This window comes from Hirundo rustica, chromosome 20 (assembly GCF_015227805.2).
Source record: "Hirundo rustica isolate bHirRus1 chromosome 20, bHirRus1.pri.v3, whole genome shotgun sequence".
Classification (NCBI taxonomy): Eukaryota; Metazoa; Chordata; class Aves; order Passeriformes; family Hirundinidae; genus Hirundo; species Hirundo rustica.
The window spans coordinates 4567432-4585936 of NC_053469.1; the positions used below are offsets into that span (position 1 = coordinate 4567432).

General features: G+C 54.0%; 1 protein-coding gene across 2 annotated transcripts; it reads right to left on the bottom strand.

The window, feature by feature from the left end:
• Positions 1-245: 245 nt before the first annotated feature.
• On the bottom strand, positions 246-17226 carry PLPP7 (phospholipid phosphatase 7 (inactive)). Of its 2 annotated transcripts, XM_040083676.2 has the most exons (3): positions 17198-17226; positions 13070-13542; positions 246-1094 (listed from the first exon to the last, which is right to left on the bottom strand). In XM_040083676.2, exons 2-3 carry the CDS (start codon positions 13518-13520, stop codon positions 730-732), a joined length of 816 nt encoding a protein of 271 aa, XP_039939610.1. In that variant the 5' UTR covers positions 13521-13542; positions 17198-17226; the 3' UTR covers positions 246-729. The 2 variants fall into 2 exon arrangements, with proteins under 2 accessions (XP_039939610.1, XP_039939609.1); XM_040083675.2 differs by lacking the exon at positions 17198-17226 and having other exon boundaries at positions 13070-13683.
• Positions 17227-18505: the final 1279 nt, after the last annotated feature.

Below are 18505 nucleotides of genomic sequence, written 5' to 3' on the forward strand. Positions count from 1 at the left end.
AGAAACAGCACCACGTCAGGACATCGTGTGTCCCTTACCAGACCAAAAACTCCTCACGTACCTCACAGAACAGACTTTCCTTCAGTGTCCTGAGCACCCATCTAGGCCCACCCCACCCAAAGCAAAAGTCTGCATCCCCTTGGGCAGCAAAACTGCAGGACCTGCTCCATGCTGAATGTATATCTCAAAGCCACACTGGGCTCATTTTCTCCCCTTCCTCATGATAAGAACCAAACAGGGCAGGATTTTTACGATTATTTATTATCTGTAAAGCACCAGCAGCGTCCTGACTCTGTACAAGACACAACTGCTGGGCTTACAAAAAAGGAAAAAAAAAGCACTGTGGCCAAAATAATTTATCCTCTAAAAAGTTCACAAATGTGTTCTCAGGAAGCTCTCAGGCACTGCCCATCCCGAGAACATATCAAGGTGCCAATGTGAACCACCTAAAGAAGGCAGACGTGGAGCTCATTTCTCTCACCTGTAAAGCTTAATTAGGCTGCTGTCCAAACACGGCTTGAGAATACGGCCAAAACACAGGTACGGCCCTTGATTGCTAAAACCCAATCCATTACAAGAAACTCTTTTTTTTTTTTTTTTTAAGGTGGGGAAGCGACATTAAAAAACACCACTACTCATGGAAGTTACGACTGCTTCCGACAAACAACATGTAGAAAATACTGGGAAGGGGACCCTCAAAGTATCTTCTAGCTTCCAAGTCCTCCACGTTCACCAGATGGATATCAACATCTGACACGTGTTGGAAGACATCCATATCAACTCCACCAGCCTGAACTGCAAGTAGCCGAAAACAAAGCCGGAGAGGACATCCGTGATGTGGTGCCGTCCGATCATGACGCGGGAAAAGCCCACGCAGAGGGCCCAGAGGACCAGCAGGATGCGGAGAGGGATGGCCAGGACCAGGTGGTTGAGGAAGAACTTGGAGAGCATGGCCACGCGGCTGGCGTGCCCGGCGGGAAAGGCGTAGGTGTCCATGGTCAGGTAGTCCAACAGGCCAGGGTTGACGTCGTAGGGCCCCTTCCGCTTGGCCAGCTTCTGCAGACCTGCCACAATCATGATATCCAGGAGCAGGGCTGTGAGATAGGAGACAGAGAAGGAACAGTGAGAGACGGAAGAGTTGAGGGCAATTTTCGAGGCATGACATTGAAGGGTTGTCATTGCCTTTAAATAAAAATCTGGGGTTGTTTCCGGCCAGATGTCCATGGCGCAGCTGCACACAACTTCCCCATCCTCAGGTCACCACCCAAATGTTGATTAACCCTCCCAGGTTGCCCACAGAGGAGGCAAATACCACTGTCACCACCTGACAGAGGAGATCCCCAAACCACAGCGGTGAGCAACCCACCTGGGGAGGAAGAGAGCAACTGGCAAAGCTAAAATTGAAACGTTTTTGGCCCTCAAAACACACTCTGGGTCCTCCTGTTGCTGCTGCCACCTCATGCTTTAAAAACATCGTGCAGCAAGGTCCCTGTCTGGGGCACTGTGCCAGGATGACCAGGCTGCAGTGAGCAGTCTGCTGAAGGAAAGGTGCCCCACAGAACTTTCTAGCGTTGTCCCTTGTCCTCTCCCAAGCCCACCACCTCCTCCTGCCCAGAGCAGCCAGGGAATCACAACATGCTGACAGATTTCGCACCATGCTGACAGATTTCACTAAGAGCATTAGGAGCCGGTGAGCCGGGGGAAAGCCACACAATAAAGAAAAATGGGTTCCTGTGTTAGAAACAGCACCACGGTGTGCTGGAGGGTGGGCAGCATCCTCCTAGATATCCCCCACCAACCTTCCTCCTTTGCCAAAGCATCGAACACCCACGAGCCATTTCTTGTTTCTGCTCACCTCCTGCTTCCTGTGCCTTTCTCCCTGCGAGTCACCCCACACAGCCCCTTCCCTGTGCAGATGCACTGGGGGTACCACACCTCCCAGCCCCAGCAAACCCAGGCTTGTGATGGCACAGGCACCTGCAGCTGCAGCTCTCTATGCCAAACCACCTTTCTCCCTCAACAGCTTCAGGAATGAAACCCATCAGCATTTATCTACATCACCCTCCTCTTCAGCCCACCCGCTTCGTCCCAGCCGACAGGTACTGTCATTTCTATTTCCTAGCATCAATTCTATTTCTCTCTAATCCCCTCATCTGCTCTTCCCCAACCCTCCTAATTAGTCAGAGTGCTGATTTCAGCTCCCCGCAGCAATGACAAGGACATATCTGCCATCACGAGCACAGCCTGCTCCCTCGGCAGGAATGCCAGGGGCCAGTTGTTTGGTTCCCAGTGCCTGGTAAAGACCATTCCTTGAGAGCTGACAAGGTTCCAGGAGCGTGGCTGGGAGCGCGTTGGTGGTGGGGATGGGAAATGAGACGGCCCACGGGAGGCAGCTCCACCTGCCCGCTCAGCACCCGGCAGGAGCTGGGCAGTGAGGAGCTGTCACGGCAGCTCTGCTCCCCCACCTTCCCCGTGTGCCGCTCCCAGCCCCCAGCACTGCTTTGGGAAGGGGCTGGGATTTATCCTGGCCAAACCCTCTCCTTTTCTCCCTCATCTGCAGGGCATCTTGCATGGGGAAGTGGGACAGCGGGACCTCCCTGGACCTTGTGCCCAACAGGTCATACGTGCCCTGGGGTCTCAGAGCTGTGGAGGGCGGATGGAGCAGAGGAAAATCCGGGTACCAGCTCCTCCCTGGCGTGGACAGTAGCAGGAGTCCAGGCTAGACACAAAGAGCAGGAGATTGACACAGAGCAAAGGTTCATGAGTGGCACCTGAGCAAAGGGGGCAAGGCTGCAGGTGGCAAGGGGCTGCAAGGAGGCCGGTCACACAACTGGGACTGTAGCAGCAGCAGTGGGTTTAGGAGGACAAGGACAACCAGGGGCTGCCCAGCTCCTGCTGGATGTGACCAGCAGGCAGGGAGAGAGCAGAGGGAGGTCTGCAGCCCACCAGGATGCCCGCACTCAGCCGAGTGCTTGTCTGTAATTTGCTGATTTTTTTTTTTTTTTTTTTTTTTTTGATGGGCTGGCTATGGGGAGAAAGGGAGGGAGGGATTTCAGACACAGCCTGTGGAGCCCTGGAGCAGCCACTCACCCTGGCTCCCTGTTAAGGTCAAATGCTATCAGCCTGGGCCTGGCTGACCATTACTGGGCTGCCCTGCTATGCAGGGCTCTGCTCATGCTGGTTTCCTAAATCACCCCAGCCCAACTCCTCACCCCCTAAGTGACCCCCCCGCAGCCCTGATCCAGCAGAGTGCTTCAGGAGATGATTTTCAGAGCTCATCAGCTGCATTTCCCACCAGTCCCATCTCACCCTGGATGAGAACTGTGCGAAACTGAAGCTCCACGATGCTCTCTCGGGAACCCAGACTCATCAAATTCTCGGGAACCCAGAAGCATCAGAGAGATGATGCACCAGTGCTGCCAAGAGAAGACTCTGGCCCAAGCTGCTCTGCTGAAGTCAGCACCTATTGCATTGCTGAGAAGCCCAGCCAGGGCTCCAGAATGAATCTGAGAACCCCAATGGATCTCAGTGTCTCCTCCACAGTGTTCAATAAATTCCCTAGAGACCAGTCCCCACCAAACCTGCCCAGGAATCAGTAGCACGAGTGCCACGTGCTTTAGCAACACGTGGTGTTCATTGCCCATCAGTATTTGGCACTGACAATACTTTTTTATGGTCAAAGGTGATGTCAGGGCAACTCGAGGGATGCAGGCATGTGTGCATGGAGGTGTTCAGGGCATGGAGAACAAGCCAAAGAGCAGTTCTAATAATCCTTTCATTCAGAAGATGAATAAAACGGGCCTTCAGTACTGCTAGCTTTGATTTTCGTCAAATGATGCACAGAAAGCAAAAAGCCTCGTTTGCCCACATTTCAAGATCAGAAGGCATGACAGCATTAAAACCGGGGGTTAATTTGCCGTTAAAAGGAAAAAAAAAAACCAAAAAACCACCAAAGATCCCTCCGTCTGGTGCTTTTTTTGTCACTTCCCCTTGCACTTTCCGTTCCTTTCATGGAGATTTCTTTATGAAACAGCCCCAGCAGCCAGCCCTGGCCCCTGAGGCCGGGGGCTCCCACTGCCCTCTCCCCGCGCTGGCTCTCTGCAGTTCCCCTTCCCTCTGCTGCTGCTGCCTGCGGTGCTGGCAGGGTGAATCAGCAGGCAGCACTGCTGCCGAGGGCTCATCCTTCAGGAACAGACACAGGCAGTGCCGTTGCCCAGCAGCCCCATCCCCGGCCCTATTCCCTTGCAATCCCATGACCTACATACCCGCCCCGACCTTGGCTCGCTCCCTTCCTCCCCTCCACGCACATCCAATCCTCCCTCCTCGGGCGGGCACGGCGTTAGGCAGGTAAGGGGTTAACTTTATCACGGCTCCCCTGGGTGCTCCAGCTGCAGCTGGGTGTCTCTGCGCTGGGGACTGTCCCTGCTGGCGAACCCCGAGCCCCTGAGCCCGGCACCTGCCACCTCAGCTCTGTCCTTCCCCGGCCCCTCGCGCCCAGCCCTGCAAACCCTCCAGGCTGACCCGACTGGAGGCTGGAGCAAACACAGCCCCAGGAGAGCCCACGGAAAGGAGCCTGCAGCTGATGGACCAGCCTGCACTGGCTGGGGACCCTCGGGGATGTCACAAGCACAGCAGAGATGGCAGAGTGCCACCTGACTGAGGTGGAGATGAGAGGAGCAAGACATTTTAATATGAAGCATTTTCTTCGTCATGCTTTCCCCCCCCCCCAGAGCCAGCAGCACTGGATTTAAACCAGAGGCGTCACTGGATGTAAAATCCAGGTAGTGCTGTATTTAAGAGCAAAAGAAGGGTTAGCTCTTGCCCATTCTTGCTCCTTTCACATTTTTCTGAAAAAGGTCAGGAATTTCCCTGTTGACCTGGTGTTAAGGGAAACAATCCTTCAGATTTCCAATGCAAAACCATCCAATTCCCAAATCCTACGTTACCATCTAAAACTTCCCTAAAACACAAAACCAAAGAGCAAGTCTTGTCTTCTTGCCCGTGATGATTTTAGCATCAGAGATCACCTTGGCATCGTAAAAAGCCAACATCTGGCATCAGATGCACAGTAAATGAGCTGAAAGTGAGCCCCCTGGGCAGGCATTTTATATCTATTAATAAGGAAAGGAAAACAATTATCTGTCTCGCTCCTACCACCAAATATTAGGAGCCCATTAGGAGTGGAGAGGTAATCAGAGAGGAGCCCTGTGCAGGCAGGGCACAAGGACAAACCTGAACCATCGTCAGCAGAACCAAACCAAAGCCCAGAGCCTGTACTTAAGAGGAATCGAAACGGTTGGATGTCCCCTGCCACCATAAGGTCCTTTCTGTCCCCGAGGTGGCTTCTCTGCTGCTGTCCCCTATGGCTGGAAGAGGCTGAGGATGGTGTGAGCACCCCTGGGGACACGCTCTGCTCCAGGTTGGAGCCAGGCAGTGTCTCCAGGGACGGAGGCAGATTCCAGCTGGGATGTTTATATAAACATGTTATCAAAACCACAGCTGAAAAACAACCTGGGTGCAGTGCTGGGGGCAGAGGGGGAGGAAAAGAGGAGAAAGCCAAAAAAGCCCTTGGCTCCTGTGGCCGAGATCCATGTGACTTCACACACATGGGGCTGCCTGGATGAGACAAGGCTGCTCTCCAGAGCCCAGCCCGTGGTCGGGATCAGAAACAGCCACCAGCTGGACTCAGCCTCCCAGGACCAGGGCTGAGCACACGGGGAGAGGAAAACAGGGAGGTAAATTCCCCAGAATGAAGAGTAAGCCATTTCATGAGCTCAGGAGGCTCCCAATGAGGCAGCAGATGTGCCTCAGACAAGATGTGCACAGAGCAGAGGCAAGCTGGTGACAACTCATTGCTTGGGCTTCAAACTCACCAGGCTGGAGGTGGCATGTGCTCCCCACTGCAGCTGCTGAGGCCACGTGCAGGGCCAAGACTGGCTTTGAAGGTCCTGTACTGCCCAGATTACCCACCCTCACTCAGCCCTGAACTCTGGACAAATGCCACCAGTCCCAGGAAACAGTTTCTTTAGCTCCATAATTAGAATTCATAATTTTGTTATTCCATTTTTCTTTTTACTTACGTGCCCCCCTCCTACTCCTTCTGAACTTCCCGAATCTCCTGCAGGCATTAGGCTCCCTGACCTGGAAAATGAGCTGTTCGCAGCCTTATCTCGTTGGCATTAATGAAAGATGCAGGTTTCAAAAGAATCTTCACCCTCTCTCCAGTCAAGTCAGCTGCTGCTGGAAGAGGTCCACCCTGGAAATGAACCCCTCCATTCTATTTTGTTCCCCAAATGTGGCACTATTGGGTGTAAGAGCTGACAAAAAGCACAGATGGCAGGGCACACTGAAGAGCCAATGAATCAGGCATTCTGGTGTTTGGGGGGGGTTATTTTTTGGCTGAACAAGCATCAGCGTGGGGTAAGTGGTCATGGGGAGGTGAAAAAATGGTGGAAAGCAGAACTGTGCAATTAATTAAAATAAAACCCCACAACAACTAAAAATAGATTTGCTGCATTCTAGATGATTAGAAGCAGCCCTGAGTGCAAACACAGGCTGCCTGGAGTTCTCCCCTTGGAAACACTGTGCCCTGGGAGCTGGGAAATTTGTACTCAGCACCAAATTCTGAGCGGGGCTGCGTCACTGGGGGTCTGCACAGGCTGGGGCGAGACGCAGGCAAGAGGGGGAGCACAGCGAAAAGGGCCCATGCTGCTGGGGAAAAGGAGCTGAGCGGCCCTGAGGATGGCTCATCTGCCTCCCAGAAGGGCTCTGACAGCTGGAAATGCTCCTGTTCCCCACGGCACCATCAGCACATCCCAGAACCACACACACCAGCACCAACAGCGCTGTAAGGGATGAGCCAGAGGAAGGAAAGTGCCTTGGGCTGAGGACCAGCAGCACGGCCCAGCCCACAAAGGTTGGGCTCCTTGCTTGGCCTCAGCGCTGTTTGGGCTTGGAGTTACACCCCAGTGATTCCAAAGAGGGAAACTGGCAAAACCAACCAACCAACCAACCAACCAACCAACCAACCAACCAAGATCTGATTCTGTGATGCTCAGAGGGTCTCTGACCATCACACCTCACAGCACGGACTCAGGTACATCTGCCAGCACCCCTGCACAGATGGAAATGGTTCTCTGTTCCAGGTTAAAACATGGAGGTTTCCCCAAAGTGGAGGAAAAAAGGAGAGCTCATCTGACCCCGCTCTTTCCCACCCCATCCTCCACCAATCCTGACCCGGAGCAGCAGACCCGACGGGCTCTCCCTGCCCGCTGCTCCTCCCAACGCCTCACCTCACTCCCGCACCTTCCTCTTCCCAACCACCGCTCCTGTCAGGGCGTGTTAGAGGCAGACACACTCACCCATTTCCTGGGATCTCCCTCCGGGCCAGAGCCCGGCTCTGCTTCTCCAGCTCTGCCTGAGTGAAAGAGCTCCTGTCCCTTCTGAGCTGCAGGCAGGGGCAATGGGAAGTTGTTCCCGGAGTGACAGACATAAGGATGACTCATTTCCCATGTTTATTCCCCCTCTTCCCATTCAACAACCCTCGCACTTCTCTTCTCTTTTGCTCTGCATTCAGGCTCGGGAAGGTTTCGCCTATTGCTCTGCGAGGGTTGGATTCCAGCTCCCTGCTCATTCCCCAAGGGCTGCACACTGATGCCTGCAGGGCTCACAGCATCCCCAGCAGCACATCGGCGCTGCCTGGCACCGAGGGGCAGATCAGACCAAGGCTCTGATGGAGACATCCCTGGGAATACCCCCGTGCCTGCTCCAGCCACGGTCAGATGAGTGCCAGCCTGTCACCAGCTGTCCTTCAGCCAAGGGGACGCTGCAGCTCGCCAGCCTGCCCTGCAGTGAGCAGGACACGTTCCTGTAGAGGAAGCAGGCAGGAAGGGGGGCAGGGAAGCCGGGAGAGCTGGGCATTGCTGGCTGCTCAGAGATGCCTGAGCTCATCAGCTGTGAAGGGATGAAGGCTGAGCACGGCACCCACCAAAGGACCGCGCCCTTCAGCTGCTGTATCTGGGCAGAACAGAGGCAGATTAGCAGGCTGGAGTGATGAAGAGGAACGTTTAATGCCAGCTGTCTGAATGCTGGATGCAGGGAGTGGGCATCTGCGTTGTTCCCTCTGCCTGGCATCTTCCATGGGTCACTCGTGTTGGGTTATTTGGCACTTAAATGTTTACACCTCACTGGGCAGACGTGCTGCTGGCTCAGTGAGACCTTGGTGGGCACTGGCGGGGCTGGGAGGGGAGTGGGACAGCAGCTGAGCCCCCTCCATGTGCCAGGCTGCCCAAGGAGTGATGATTCTGCAGGGCACCAGCTCCTGAGCTGCTCTACCCATCCCTGATGGAATGTCCTCTGCCCTGCCTGGCTCAGAAAATCCCTGCTCTTACAGTGGAGGAATGAAAGGGGAAAAAACAGACACATCTGGCCCCAAACCATCTCTGGGGCTCTGGGCTGAGCAAGCGCTGCCGCATACAGACTGATCCATCTGCCCTGCAGCTCCCCGGCCTCTCTGCTGGGTCTGGGCTGCCCTGAGGCTCAACAGGATCAACTCTGCCTGGGCATTTCATCTACCCAGTGACCTTTACCAGCAACGGGCTGTGCTGTCTGGATTTTCATCACACAGCCACCAAAGAAAAGCACGACAATACCTGAAGCACGTCCGTATTGTTAGAACAGGGGCACCGGGGTCTCGAGGGGCTTGGTGAAGGCATTTCTTTCTCTCTTTCCTTCCTAATCCACCAATTTCTTGCAAATCTAGTCTTGTTTGAAAGCTGCCAGGATGGGACCACAGAGTTCTGACCATATATATGTATTTATAATTCCCTTTCTTAGGGGGTCTGCAGGGACTATGCTTCAGAATATCATGGCTTCGTTCCTGCTCAGAGTAAAGCTATGTCCGTATTTAGGAAGAAGGCTGGACAGAGCAAGAACTCCCTCCCTGCCGACCTCCAGGAGTGGGGAAGCAGCCCTGGGCTCCTGTTTCCTCCTCCTGTGGCATTCACCCATCCCCAGCCTGACACTGCTCCATGATACATCCATGCCCTGAGGCAGTGCTGTACTTAATGGGATAAATGCTTAGTGACAGCACCAAAGAGCCATCCCGCCCCCCACGGGATTGCAGGGCCAGCTGGGGATGGCTGAGCACTGGACCAGTGTCACCCGGACAGCAAGCAAAGAGAAGACAAGAGAAGACAGAAGACAAGAGCTTTCTCTTCTCCTAGTCTGGATACCTGTTCCAGAGAGCCGTGACCACAGCAGAACCAGCTACTGGCACTTCAACCCAAGCACAAACACAATTTTATGTGCAAGGATGACCCAAAGCAGGTACCTCCCAACAGCAAAGGCCTCCAGCTGGGTGGCAAGTAATAAACACAGCGGTGGTTTGGCTGTAAACACAAAAGAGGGGCCTGACTGGAGTGACCACTTTGGGTGGGCGACCCTATTCCAACCCCCAGTTGACCCTATTCCAACCCCCAGTGACCACATTCCATCCCCACTGCAGTGAGAAGGTGCCTGGATCTGCAAAGACCATCAGTCTAACGAGATCAATCTGCTTAGCTTAATAAATAGGAGGTGAAGAAATTACTTGAGCACTATCCAAAATACTGAAAGGCGGAAGAGATGTTGGCTGAGAGAGCGGTTCAGCTGGAGAGAGAAGGGTATGGAGACGCAATGAAGGGAAGAGTCTAACTAAAAGCACTTGTGAGAATCCCTAGCACTGCAGTAATACAGAAATGGCTCTGACAAGTTCACCCTCACTTGTAACTGTACATCAGATTGAGTGTTTGGGTTTTTTTCCCTTTAACAAATTGAACAGGAATAAATTAAGGGATGTGCTACAGCCTGTATTTTGCCGTGGGTTAGATCGATGATCCAAATGTTCTTTGCTGGCTTTGCAGTCAATGAATCACTAAATTTGGATCCACATCCCCACCAGATGGATCAGAACCAGAAACCGAGGTACTGCTGCGCCCAGGGTTTAGTGGAATTTGTGTCTGGTTCTGAAGCAGATCTGGGAATTTTACTGAAAGTTTTATAACTGCTTTCCCCCTGCAAGCCCGATTGCAAGGTTCAAATGACTTTCTAAGCACCTTAGTGTTCATGAAACCCTTGTGATTGCAGAGAAAACCTCAAATGGTCCTAAAAGTTCCAACACTGGCAGGCAAATAAAATGAACTTAATAACTGGGGGGTTTTCCTGAGTTATGATTTTCTCGATTCAGCCAAGGGGTTGTGGACCTTCTCCCTGACTTTTGCTCAGCCAGGGCTCGTGATGCTGAGACAATCTTCCTGAAAGCGTGTCCTGGCAGAGAGATTTTTACAGTGGGCACAGATATCTGGTTTCTTCCATCTTTTCAGTAACAGGCTGTGTGTGCTTCTCTGGCTGTTTGGCATTTGCTGGAAAAGCTTACTGCGAGAAGGGGAATCGATAAATTCCATCACAGATGACAAACACGGAGGGAAAACATTGCTTGGGGTTGCTAATCAGCATCTGCAGTGGGGATGGATGGAGCATGCCAGGGTCAGACCCCCTCACCCGAAATGCCCCCACATGTGTTGGCAAAACCCCTGGCAAGAGCTCCTCCTCCATCTGCAGTGGTGCTCCTGCCAGGTTCCCAGTCCCGTTTCAGCAGTCTCCTCGCCTTGGAAGCCTGATTGCAAATCCTAAACAAGTGCTCTGTGATGGGCTGGCTCCCTGCCCAGAGACTGCATCAGAAATTCTGCTTGATGTATCAAACCCTCAGCAAGCCGGGGGAAGGGAGGAGAGCCCGGGGAGGGACGGAAGGGGTGCCACAGACAACCCCAACTTCCCGGCTTCCCTCTTCCAGCAGGGAAGCACCAGGAGGTTCCCTTCCCTTTGACCTGTGCCTATCCAGGAGGGCTTTTCACCACATCCTGGTGGACTTGAACCACAGGAAAGCAGCAGCAAAAGGGACCAAGGATGCAGCAGTGGTGCCATGACCTTCCTGTCTACACAAGACCCTGCTTTTCTCGGGACCTATGGAGCTCCCAGCCAGGCTCCTTCTCCACCAGCAGTGCAGACACCATGGCAGCAGCTACTCGGATACTCCAAGTTTCTGACTGCAATCTTAAATATCAGCCCAAGGCCACTCTCACAGCAGAGATCTGCTCTGTGGGGTGACACAAGTCCTGCTGCAGAAGCTCTGACAAGAGAGGCTGAGGGCACCTTGGCCAGTCCCACCAGCCAGTGCTGTCATTTCAGAGGGAGCAGCGGAGCTCTGTGGAGGCTGCCAGACCTATGGAATTTATCCCTCACATCAATTAACTATTTCCTGTCTTGGCAGAGGGACAGGAGGGGTGGGAGCAGCCTGTCTAGGCAAGGACACAAGACTCCAGAACCCCCAGCTTGTCCCTGTGCACCACGCTGGAGCTCAGGAGACCTGGAGATGTGGGTGGTGATGCAAGGATCACAGCTCTCCCAGCCGCCACTCCACGAAGTTAGAACACGACCCCGAGGTGGCTTTGCATTTGACCTCCTCATATGGCAAGGGAAGGGTCAGAAAACCTTCCTTGTTTTTAAGCCAAAAGCGGCACCAGCTCTTTGCAAGGACCTCAAATATTTCGGAGTCAGAGCGGCCGTTTTCAGGCTCCAAGCCCATCAGAAGCTCTCGGGTCAAGAGACATCTGGAAAGTGTGCCGGTCGCTGTTAGTCACCGACTATTTCATCCTCGTGCCCTTTTGAATGGATCCTCTCTGCCCAGCGAGGGGCTGACCCCGCGCCCGAGGAGCCCCTGAAGAACTGCTGACGTTGGCGCGCTCTGCATCACGCTGGCGCTATTCTGGCTTCTTCCCCGCCACGGCCTCCCCCCACGAGATGTCACAGCACGAGGACAGTCTCTTCCAAAGGCACAGGGGAGAAAAGGCAGCTACCACTGTGCTTTTCAAGCCAGTCCAGCTCAGTCTTCACCCTCTCTGAAGGATGAACTTGTGAAAATAAAACCCCAAAACCTGGGGCCACATTGCTGAGCTGTATCACGTCACAGCCCCTGAAGACAGGACGTCCCTTTGCTGTGGTGCCTGTGAAATAAAGTGTCCCTGCGGCCCCTCAAAATGATCCCTGAGAAGAAACTGTCTAAATCCGATGTTTTCAATTTCTCCTACCGACCAAAAGTGGGATTGCTGAGTTTTCAGAGAGGTTGAAACACCAGGGTGGGTCACAGCCAGAGGAGAGGGTAATTAGTCACAAGGAAAAAGAGAATAACTGGACCCTGTGCCATAGGCACAAGAGCAAGAAGAGCAAAGTCCTCAGGTATACATGGCCTGGGCAGGTTGGGACCAGGTCTAAGGCAAGTCACAGCTAGAGCTCATGCTGGTCACTGGTGGGACATCAGGGTGGGACGGGCCCTGCACAATGGAGAAGCCAAGCCCTTCGACACATCCCAATCTCCGGAAACAGGGACACTGACCACCACCATACAAGGAAGGACTAGCAGGAGAGCCAGAGGCATCCCAGCCTGCCTACACAGCCTCTGGGTCAAATTAGCACATGGAAACGGGGACAGCAGCAAGAGAAGTACCCAAGGGAAGGAGGATGTGAGAGCAAACTGCAGCAGGGAAGGTGACAGGACTCCATCACGTGGAGCCTGGTCAAGAAGGCGGCAAGGGGATGGAAATAACATCCTCAGGAATCGATCCAGATATTAAAGATTAGTATCTTTACGTTTTCCTCACCTATCAAACACCAAGGCAGATGGCCACAGATTAAATAAAAGACATCACTGTTGGGATCCACCCTCCCACCACAGACACTCCCTCGGTCTGACTGGACAACCCTGCCCCACGCAGCACCAGGGGCTTGTCCCTGCTCCATGGCTGTCCCCAGCTACCACAGTCACCCCATCCCCCTTAGACACCTTCTTGGGACATCCATCACCCACAGTACCTGGGACTAATGGGGCCGGTAAGTGCAGCATTTACCCTAAAGGTCACTCCCTGCTCCCCGACCACTTCTGATGCTGGGAGCAGCCAGAGGAGGAGTCCCAGTGCTGCTGTCCCTTGTGATGAGGGCTGGGCTTTCCCGGCAGGGAGGGAGGTTTGCCACTCACCTAGCAGCAGGTTCATGAGGACCTCTTGGCCTGCCAGCGTGCTGCTCTTCACCAGGCAGATGAGCGTACCTGCGATCCAGGGGATGCCGTGCCCCGTTATCCCCAGGAGGTTGATCATGGAGCGGGCACCTCCCCAGGAGGAGGCTCTGTTGGCACACACTCCCAGCCTCTTGGACATGCAGATATCGATGGCCAGCAGCGAGTTGAAGGCGATTCCCTTGAAGGAGGGGTTGAGCTGCATGCAATCCTCCTCGGGCAGCTGCTGCGACTGCCTCCGCTCCTTGGGGTTGGCGTTCTGGGCACCCGCTGCCCCGGCCTGGCCGCTCTGCTTCCTGCTGGAGCTCCTGCTCTCCTGGTTCCCCTTCAAGGGCTGATTCAGGGAGAGGAACTCAGCCCTGTTGAGGACATTGTTCCTGTCTCTGGCCCTGGACCGTGGCTGGGATGCTGGCATTGCAGTCTCTCTTTAACGCAACCTGCTTTGCAAATAGCAAAGGAGAGAAATCCCTCTTCTCCCTGCAGAAAGCTTCCCCCACTCCCACCCTCACAAGCTGTGAATTTGGGAAGCTACAAAGGTTCCCCTCTGTTGCAGTTGCCCCCAGCACAGACTGCAGCTGTTAAATATAGAGTAAGGAATGCACATGGCTGTTTACTTCATGGGCCTAGCAAGCTTGGAAGGAAAATTAATGCCAGGCTTGGCAGCCACTCCAGTGCCAGGGAAGAAGGTTAGACAGCCAATAGATATGAAGAAGAGGAGGGAAAAATGTTGTGCCAAAGGTTGGTTGCTTCTGGCCTGGTCTATTTAAATCTTCCAATTGCTTATTCCCCTGGGCTGCAGGGGAAACTGGGAAACGTAGTTCTTTTTGTGCTGCAATTCACATTTCAGTGCCAGAGTCAGAGCTGGAGACGACGGCATCCCCCTCCTCGGGGCAGCCCGTGGGGGGCTGTGCTGCCTGGCTTTGCAGCACCAAGACCAGGTGTTGCTCAGGGTCTCCCCTTCAAGGGGCTCTCCCCCAAATCTTCCTGATTCATCTGTTCTCCAACTCCTCCCTCCTTGCCTGGGCACCCTCAATACCCCCTCCTCCCCCTGGCACGGATACCTTCCAAAGCACCGCTAACCCCATCCTCCCTGTGCGCCCCTGGAGCGCCTTCCATCACTCACCCGGCTTCCTGGAGGAAGGAGAAGCATCACCTGCCTCCTGATTAGCCGGGGAAGGAGCCGCTAATGAGCTCCCATCCTCCTGCCCCCGGCGCTGCGCCTGGCCTCGATAGCGCACGTGTCCCCGCCGTGTCACCAGCGCCGCACAGCCCCAGCTGAAAGCGGGGGACAGCCGAAAGCAGCGCAGCCGCCGGCCCCAGCAGCGTGGGCATCGCGGGAGGAGAGCAAAGCTCTTCCAGGCCCCCAGGAGGACAGGGGATCCCTGATGTCCCTGCTGCCACCTCTGGCTCCCCGCCGGAGCTGGGGCAAACCCCCCTGAGACATCGCCCAGCGCTGAGCAGGGAGCGCTCCATCGGAGCCTGCAGCTGCAGCGCACAGGTCGGAAGGATCATGCTGCAGTCCCCGAGCTGCAGCTGTGTGCATGTGTGCGAGAGACCCTCCACCTCAGCCCCTCCTGCCTGCAGGGGACAGCCCGGCCGCAGCACCCCCGAGCCAGGCCACCAGCATCACAATGCGCTCTCCACACAGGATTATTCCTATGTAAATAGGCTGGAAATCCCCCGCGGATGGAGGGTTGGAGAAGATGGGTATTACACTGAGGAGAAGAACAACCCCAGGTCTCACGGTGCCAGTGACATCTGTCTACACAACTCTGCCCAGTTGCAGAGGTCAGTGGCTGCACAGGTAACCCTGGGCACCCAGGTGTCTTCAAAGGTCTTGTTCAAACTGCGCTGGGGAGTTTAAGTGCTAAATGAAAGGTGGTTCTTTGGCCTCCAAAGATAATAACACTAATTTTACCTTTTTTTTTTTTTTTTTTTTTCCTCCCCACTTTTATACGTAGCTCTCAAAATTCCCTCAGTGAACTGTGCATCCAGGTGGCAGCAGTGCTTGGACAAGCAAGTGTCTGAGATCCAGAGGAGCCCTCACTCCTGGGCTTTGTTCATATTTTCCTCCCTCAAGGGAAAATAATATTATATCAATAATTTCTGATTCATACCCTCCCAGAACTTATCCCTGGTCAAGGGAGGTGATTCTGCCCCTCTGCTCTGCTCTGGTGAGACCCCACCTGCATCCAGCTCTGGGGTCCCCAGCACAGGAAGGACATTGTTGGAGTGAGTCCACAGGAGGCCATGGAGATGCTCCAGGGGCTGGAGCTCCTCTGCTCCGGAGCCAGGCTGGGAGATCTGGAGCTCAGAGAAGGCTCCAGGGAGACCTTAGAGCCCCTTCCAGTGCCTAAAGGGGCTCCAGGAGAGCTGGAAATGGAGTGACAGGACTGGCTTCACACTGACAGAGGGCAGGGTTAGATGGGATATTGAGAAGACATTTTGGACAGTGAGGGTGGAGAGGCCCTGGCACAGGTTACTGAGAGAAGTTGTGGCTGCCCTATCCCTGGAAGTTTTCAAGGACAAGGTTGAACAGGGCTTGGAGCAGCCTGGGCTAGTGGAAGGTGTCTCTGCCAGTGGCTGGGGTTTGGACTAAATGACATTTAAGGGTCCCTTCCAACCCAAATCATGCTATGATCCCAGTGGGAGGAAGAGCTCTTCAGGCTCCCTTACCCAGCCCATAAAACACAACCTCTCCTGGCTCAGGGAGCTGTGGCAGCCCTTAAATCCCACAGGAGCTGCCACATCACCAACACCCACCAGCTCCTGCCTGATCCCTGCCACTACCAGGGCAGTCAGCGCCCCATCCCCACCTGCCTGCCCTCATCCCACTGCCCAGCCTGGGGAAAATCTCAGCCCACCTGACATCAGCCAGGCAAAGAACCATCAGCACTGCTCCCACCTGGCTGTGGCCATCATCTCCCCATGGCCTCCTGGATTCTCCCAGTCGGTGCAAGGCTCTGTGGGGCTCTGCAAATAGCAGTGGGCAGAGGGATAAAGGCACTGGTGGCCAGGACCCTGCAGAAACAGGGAGACTCCTGCCCAGTCTGGTGCTGGAGATGCTGAGCAACAGCTTAACGTGTTCCTCAGGAGCTGTCACAGGTTAAAAAATACCTTGAAAGCTCTGGGAGTGAATTTAATCCCGTACCTGTCTCTTCTGCTGACAGAGGGCATTTCTCTACCCCAGCCTCCCTGGGAGACTCCAGCCTTGCACTCCAGCACCAGTCCTGAGCAGGAAGGGGCTGGAGGAGGAAGGGCAGCGTGAGATGGATGCAGCACCAGCAAAACCCCTGTGAGTGGTGGAGTGGGAAAGGAAAACCGTCTGGTCTCTCCTGCAGCCAGGTGGGCTGTCACTGACAGTCCCAGCTGGAGAAACTGAGCTCAGGAGGGAAAAATCCCTGATCCCAATGAGGCCATCCCAGAAACAAAACAGCCACTAACCCAGGAGTTTATAAATATCCCTGTAGACAGGCTCCCTGCTCCGGCAGGGCTATTCCAGTCCTGACACACGATCCACAGGGGTCATCCAGCACCTGGGAGAACGCCCAGACAGACAAATCCGGCACGCTCCCTGTGCCCAGTCTGCTCAGCCCTGGCTGTGCTCCCCGCTGTCCTGCCGGCCACAACTCCCTGCACAGCCACGGCCACACGTGGTGACAGTGGCCAGCGTGGCCAGGCAAACCGCTCTGGAATGTGGGTGGGACAGCAGTGACAGCCCCATCCCCTTTCTCTGCAATTCACTGGCAGTGTTGGTGCATCCCAACCTCTGTCAGCAGCACTTGCAAGCAAAGTGCATCCAGCAACAGCATCGCTGGGTGGGATTCTTCTGGGGACGAGAAAGAAAGCTTGGCCAAAATAAAATATAATATTCTGCAGTGTTTACAGCAAGCAGCCTCTGGTGGGCTGGTGAGGGGAGACCCTGTCCTTTATAAGCCTGGAAAAACACGCTGGAAAGACACAGAGGCACCGTGCAGGCCGGGGGCAGCGGCTGCAGCATGGCCGGGCCGTGAGCAGACACAGTCAGGGGCATCAAACGAGCAGCAGAAGGAAACACAACTCCCAGCATCACCAGCCACTCCTGACACTTACCACAGCCCGGCCTCGCATCTTCAGCAGTGCCATCAGAGAAAACCAGGAGCCCTTCTGCACGTGGCTTAAAGCAGCTGCTCTGGGGTGGGGTGTGCTAATGCCTCAATCACTCACAGCAGCAGGACCAAAACCCAACAAAAACTCCATCTGAAGAGCTGATTTAATTAGAATGGGGTAATGCAATTTCCTAGTTGACCAGAGAACCAGAGACAGCCAAGTTGAAGCAAGACCTGGCTGAAGCCTCAGTGAAACTAGAGTCGCAGAATATGCAGTTTCACCAGACTCATGATGCTCTGGGAAACTGTGACAAGCTTGTTTGAAAAGTGTGAAAGAGTCTTGGAAATGTCAAAGGATTTCAGCACCTTCTGGAGGCTGCTGGATATTTCATTCGGAAGATGCTAATTTCATTCTTCCTTGTACTACATGATAGTAAGTGGCTTGTAACTTGAGCAGGTTCTTAGTGTTTCTCTCTGTCACAGGACTAGTGACTAAATTGTGCCTTTCACAGCAACGGGGAAGTTTAGAATAAATACTCAATGCTCCGAGAAACACGTGAGGAGGAAAAAACATGACAGTAAACTGTGAGGTTTTTTCCACTTGCAGTGGGTGGAAAGGAGCAAATCTGCCTCCCCTCATCCTGTGACATTCACTTGTTAGGATCACCTGGTACCTTCAGTCTCTCCTACCTGCTGAGAGCACAAGGTAGGAAGGACTAAAAGACATTTACAGCAGCTGTGCCACACCACAAGCAGCGCTGGCAAAAAGATTTTTACCTCTCATTTCCCCAGCTTTCCTATTTAGAAACAAGTGACAGAGGACACACTCACCCACTGCCTGATGTCTGAAAAGCCAGACAATTTTGCCTCCCCTGGTGCTCAGATCCTCAGCCAGCTGATGGCCAGCAGGACCAGCTGGCAGCATTACTCCTAAAACTGCCTGTAATAGAAGTTTACAACTTTCCCGCAGGCCACTGCTGCCTCAGATGCTTCTCACTCCCTGTTCCAGCTGCTCCCGAGTTCCACTGCTGCTCCGGAGAGCTTTACATTATTCACTGCTGGAATCACAGCCCATCCAACCGAGGGCTACAGGTTCTGCAAATAAGGAGACAATCCCCTCTGGTGCCCTTTGGTTGGTACCAAATCTACCCAGCAGGCTCCAGCCGGGAGAAGGAAAACCTTAATCCGAAAGCCCAAGAAAAATCACATTGCAGTGAAATTAAAAGATGATAATAATAATAAAGGGGGGGGGTGGGGGGAAGGCGTTTCTAAAATGAAAAAAAAAACTACATTACCCACAATTCACGGACAT